A 5,827-nucleotide genomic window follows, 5' to 3' on the forward strand; every position below is an offset into this window, starting at 1 on the left:
TTTTTCATTTATTCCTGAGAGACACAGAGAGAGAGGCAGAGACATAGGCAGAGGGAGAAGCAGGCTCCCTGCGGGGAGCTGACGCCCTGAGCTGAAGGCAGACAAACACTGAGCCACTCAGGCATCCCAAGGAAACCCCTTTTTTGTCATTTTAATATATTTTTTTTCATTGAAGTTCAATTTGCCAACATGTAGTATAACACCCAGTGTTCATCCTGTCAAGTGTCCCTCTCAGTGCCTATCACCCAGTCACCCTATCCCCCTGCCTGCCTCCCCTTCCACTACCCCTTGTTTGGGAAATCTCTTTTTAATTGAGATATAAATGACACATAACATTGTGTAAGTTTAAGGTGTACTATGTGTTGACTTGATACATATATATTTTGATATGATTACTACTATATCATTAGCTAATACTTTTATCATGTCACGTAATTATCATTTCATTTTTGTGGTGGGAACAATTAGGATCTAGTCTCTCAGCAACTTTTAAGTTACTGATACAGTGTTGTCTATAATCACCATACTGTGCATGAGATCTCCAGGACTAATTTGTCTACTCATTGCAAATTTGTACCCCTAAACAACATTTCCCCAATTCCCCCATCCCTCAGTCTGTGGTAACCAACCATTTTACTATCTGTTTTTACAAGTTCAGCTTTTTTAGGTTTTGCATATAAGTAATATTATACAGTATGTGTCATTCTCTTAAATACACATATTTTCAACAAATTATAAATACTATGTAGCATGGTCAACTTTAACCACCCCCTCATGCCCACAGGGAAGCAGTACGCTGATCTGATAATGAGAAATGCCTTTATCCTGGACTCTGTACTCGCCGTGGCTCAACGAAGAGTTCCCCACTGGCTTGTGTGCCACATCACTCTCTAACAAAGCAGACAATTTCTCACAGTGGGATTTTTCCCTTGTACTGATTGTAGAGACTTCTCTCCTTCTGTGCAGCTGCTCAAGATGCATACTTGAAATGCAGAGGTTTCCTTGACTTTTTCTGTGAGTCTGCTTTATTATAATAGTTTCTAATTATTATTGCACAAAATTTTGGGTGCTTTGTTCTCCTCCGCTTTAATCTGGCTGAGTCTTTTGTAGCCTTATGAAATCCACGCTGTAGGTACCCATTGTTGCCTAGTAGAAGGTGGGGACCTGACCTCTTCCATTTCCCTTCATAATATGGATTAATGGTGGTGGGAGTAATTAGACCACTCTGGCTCAGAATCTGGCAGAACAGATCCTAGGTTTGATGCTGCCTGATAAAGTGTCCTGCAGCAGGTAAGAATCATGAAATCTGATTTTCTCTGTGTCATCATCTCATACATCTTTCCACTCTGAATACACTCTTAATGCTAATTAACCATTGTGTATACCTTTGGATGTTGCCTTCAAGGGTCCTTGTAAACCTTAAAGCATCAGATAAATATAGGTTATTATGTGGTTACAGGGCACCATTTCCAATGGTAGCATCTGGTAACCCAATTTAGCTGTTTCCAAGTAATTCCTCCCAGATCATCATATTTTTTCTGGATACAATTTGCTGAGGAAGGTCTTCTTCATGGCGGTCTTCAGTTCCTTGTTCCTGAGACTGAAGATGATGGGACTGAGGAAAGGTGTAAGGATTGTGTAGGTGATGCCCATCAGAGTGTCTCCTTCCAGAGACTGGGGAGCCTTGGGCTTGAGGTAGATGACAGAGGCAAAGCCATAGTGCACGACCACCACAGTGAGGTGGGATGCACAGGTGGAGAAGGCTTTGTGCCTGCCCTCAGCAGAGGGGATCCTCAAGATGGCAGCCACGATGAAGGCGTAGGAAAGGAGGATGAGGAGAAAGCAGCCCAGCAGGGCAGTGATGCACACCAGCCCCACGCCCAGGGCCACTATTGGTACATCAGTTCCACAGGCCAGCTTCAAGAGAGGGGGCACATGGCAAGCAAAATGGTGGATCTCATTGGGTCCACAGAAAGTGAGGTGGAAAACAGCTGTGGTCACCACCAGCCCCATGACCAAGCCACCAACCCAGGACCAGGCCACCAGGCAGGTACAACCTCGGGGACTCATGAGCACGTTATAGCGCAGAGGGTGGCAGATGGCCACATAGCGGTCGTAGCCCATGACCGTGAGCAGGAAGGAGTGGGTGAAGCCGAACATGAAAGAGAAGAACATCTGGCTGGCACAGGCCATAGAGGTGATGGTGTGGTGGGTGGAGAGCAGGTCGGCCAGCAGGCGCGGGGTGATGACCAAGGTGTAGAGGATCTCGGAGATGGACAGGGCGCACAGGAAGAGGTACATGGGCGTGTGCAGGGCGCGCTCGCTCCAGACAGTGGCCATGATGAGCAGGTTCCCCAGCAGCGTGAACAGGTACATGAGCAGAAACAGCAGGAAGAACATCAGCTGAAGGTGGGGGAAGGTGGAGAAGCCCACGAGGATGAATTCAGTCACCACTGAGAAATTGCCTCTCTGCATGGAGGCTGTGCCTGGGGCAAAGTGTCACAGAGACCTCAGCTACTGGATGGAGAAAGGCTTCCACCACACCTGGACCTGGGCAGGAGGCTGCCCCTGATCAATGACAGCTGGCATTTGTGAAAATTAGTAGAGGGAAACTTCACTAAAATGCACCAAGAGGTTTCAGCAGGGATAGCCCTCATGACCTGCCCCTCCTAGTACCATACAAATCCAACAACCAGACAGGGAGAGGTGGACTTGACCTTGGGGGTGGATACTACTCCCATCCCTAACAGCTGTCCCAGTGAAAAGCCACTATACTTTGAACTCTCAGTTTACTCTAATGGACTTTTTATAACACCCTTCCTGACTTCATCTTTTTTCCTTAAAAAGTCTACCTCTCCTTTGTTCCCCTCAACCTACCTTTGGTTCTGCAGCAGCTTGTTTGCACTGAGTTGTGATTCTCTTTTATTCCCAAATAAATACATCTTTTGCTGGTAAAATAATTGGTGCTTTTTATTTTTAAGGTTAACGTATTGACTGAGTTACCACTCTGTGCCTCTTATGATTTAGCCCTCTCATTAACCTAATAAGGGAGGTGCTGTTTTTATCACCCGCATTTTGAGCATCCTGAACATACTCATTAAGAGTATTGATGTACAGGGGCACCTGGGTGGCTCAGTGGTTCAATGTCTGCCTTTGGCTTAGGTCGTGATCTCAGGGACCTGGGATCGAGTCCCACGTTGGGCTCCCTGCATGGAGCCTGCTTCTCCCTCTGCCTATGTCTCTGCCTCTCTCTGTGTGTCTCTCATGAATAAATAGATAAAATCTAAAAAACAAAAGCAAAAAACAAGAGTGTTGGTGTGCATAGAGGTTGGGCAACTTGCTCAAGGTGAAGCTGTCAAAATGGCAGAGCTAAGCCTTAAACCCATGGCTGGCTATCTCCAAAGACTATGCCTTTCACTATCCTTCTGGGTTACCTCTCTAAAAGAAAATATTGGGATCTTCCAGCCATTGTCACTGTGTTCTCCTACTCCCTTCTGATAAATTCCGTTCTCCCCATAGCCTCAGACACCACATGATACCCCTACCCCATGGCTACAATTTCTCGGACCCGCGTGCACCTCTAACTTAAATCAGATTCTTTCTTTGGCATTACCCATGCAGGGAGTCAGAGGCAGAAGGCTAAGTAGAAATAACATTGTGGTTGTTTTCCAGATCCCGTGAGACATGTCTGTAGGTTCCAAGGCAATATAACATGGCCATCAGATAAAGGGACATGGGAGCCAGCCAACCTGAGTTTGAATTCTTGTTCTGCCTACTGTGTAGACTTGAGCAAATTTCCTCACCTCTCTGTACCTCCATTTCCTCCTGCCTACTTCAAAGAGTTGCTATGAGAAATATATGAGTTATTCTTGGAATGTGACCTGACACATAGCAAGTGGTACCCATGACAATTAAATCAATACACTAAGTGAGGAAATACACAGTCTGGAATCAGTAAATCACTTCAGTTTAATGAGACTTTAATGTCTTTTTATGGATAACTTAACCACTTTTAAATGACCTTTTTTATGAGGCAATATAAAGTTTAAAAGGGCTGTAAACCAGTAATCTGCTTTCTGTCTCTATTTGCCTGTTCTGGACACTCATCTAAATGAAATCATACACTATGTGGCCTTTGGGGCCAGGCTTCTTTAATTCAACATAATGTTTTTGAGGTTTATCCACATTGTAGCAAGTAGCATTCTGAGAACTTGGTTGCTTTTTATGATTGACGGACATTCCAGTATATGGATAAACCACATTTTGTCTATTTACTCACCATTTAGCGGACATTTGGATTGTTTCTACTTTTTCACTGTTATGAATAATGCCACCAGGGATATCCATTCTTGCAGGTGTTTAAAGCACAATAGTGATTGCCAGGGGCTGGGGATGGACAATGGGAAATGACTGCTAATGGACACAGGGTTTCCTGTGAGGATGATGTTCTGGAACTAGACAGAGGTGGTGGTTTTACAACATCATGAATGTAATTAATGCCACTGAATCGTATGCTATAAAAAGGCTAAAATGGTAAATTCTATGTTGTATGTATTTTACCACAATTTAAAAAATAAGGGAAAAGTAGTCAGTGCCCTCTTAGGTGGGCATAGGTCCCTAATCAAGCCCTGATAGGTGGATAGTGAGAATGAAGGAGGGAACAGCTACATTGGTGACTGGAGGCTGTATTCCCCAAATATCACCAGTTTCCAGAGTTTCTTGGCTTCTCTTTCCTGGAGTCCCTTGTATCCTTCCTCCACCTTTGCACCTGCCCAGAGGTCCCCAGGACTGTGGCCTCAACAACCTCCTAGTCAGTCCTGCCACCCTGAGATCTGGAGGGGTGGGTCAAAGTCAATGATTTGGAAATAAAAACCTCCAAGGAGAGGCTGAATGGTGAGACCAGGTCATGAGGGTTGTGCTCACAAGCCTCCAGTGGCTCTCCAGCATCTAGTGCAAGGCTTCTCAACTATGAGACTCTTGATTTTTAGAGCCATATCATCCTTTGCCATGAGGTATGGGGACATTCTATGCACTGCAAGGTGTTTAGCAGCATCCTTGGCCTCTATCAGCCCCTGCTTAATCGTGATGAGAGCAATGATCTATAGACGGTAAGTTGTAATTCCTTGGCATGTTCCCTCTGCCCCAATCTTGATTCCTTCCCCCTTCCACCCATTAAATGCCTGTTTATCTTTAAGATTCAGCTTAAATGTCATCCTGGACACTATCTTCCCAAAGCAGATTTAATCACTCATTCCTGCGTGCTTCCAAAACAATGACTTCTTTTTTATTTTTTTGTATATTTTTTAATTGGAGTTTGATTTGCCAACATATAATGTAACACTCAGTGCTCATCCCATCAAGTGCCCCCCTCAGTGCCCATCCCCCAGTCACCCTATCCCTTGGCCCACTTCTCTTTCTACTACCCCCCGTTCGTTTCCCAGTTAGGTGTCTCTCATGTTCTATCATCCTCACTGATATTTCCCACTCATTTTCTCTCCTTCCCCCTATAATCCCTTTCACTATTTTTTATATTCCTCGTATGAATGAGACCATATAATGTTTGTCCTTCTCTGATTGACTTACTTCACTCAGCATAATACCCTCCAGTTCCATCCATGTTGAAGCAAATGGTGGGTGCTTGTCACTTCTAATGGCTGAGTAATATTCCATTGTATATATAGACCGAAACAATGACTTCTGAGTGAGTTTAAAACTCCTTGCTCCTAACTTTACCATGGCCCTCATCATAATGTGTCCTGCTGGAGATGCAACTGTCTCTGGTACTGGATTTTGAGTTCCTGATGAGAATAGCTACACTTTATTAGAT

At 44.5% G+C, this 5,827-nt stretch overlaps 1 protein-coding gene across 1 annotated transcript; it reads right to left on the reverse strand.

Annotated features, from left to right (window-relative positions):
- Positions 1–1,527: 1,527 nt before the first annotated feature.
- On the reverse strand, positions 1,528–2,475 carry LOC144289314 (olfactory receptor 10H1). The gene has a single exon (XM_077857474.1). It carries the CDS (start codon positions 2,473–2,475, stop codon positions 1,528–1,530), a length of 948 nt encoding a protein of 315 aa, XP_077713600.1.
- Positions 2,476–5,827: the final 3,352 nt, after the last annotated feature.

The sequence above is a fragment of the Canis aureus genome, chromosome 19 (assembly GCF_053574225.1).
Source record: "Canis aureus isolate CA01 chromosome 19, VMU_Caureus_v.1.0, whole genome shotgun sequence".
Taxonomy (NCBI): Eukaryota; Metazoa; Chordata; class Mammalia; order Carnivora; family Canidae; genus Canis; species Canis aureus.

Excerpts from the sequence above, each read along its gene's own strand:
- LOC144289314 (XM_077857474.1), bottom strand. The coding sequence starts at position 2,475 with ATGCAGAGAGGCAATTTCTCAGTGGTGACTGAATTCATCCTCGTGGGC.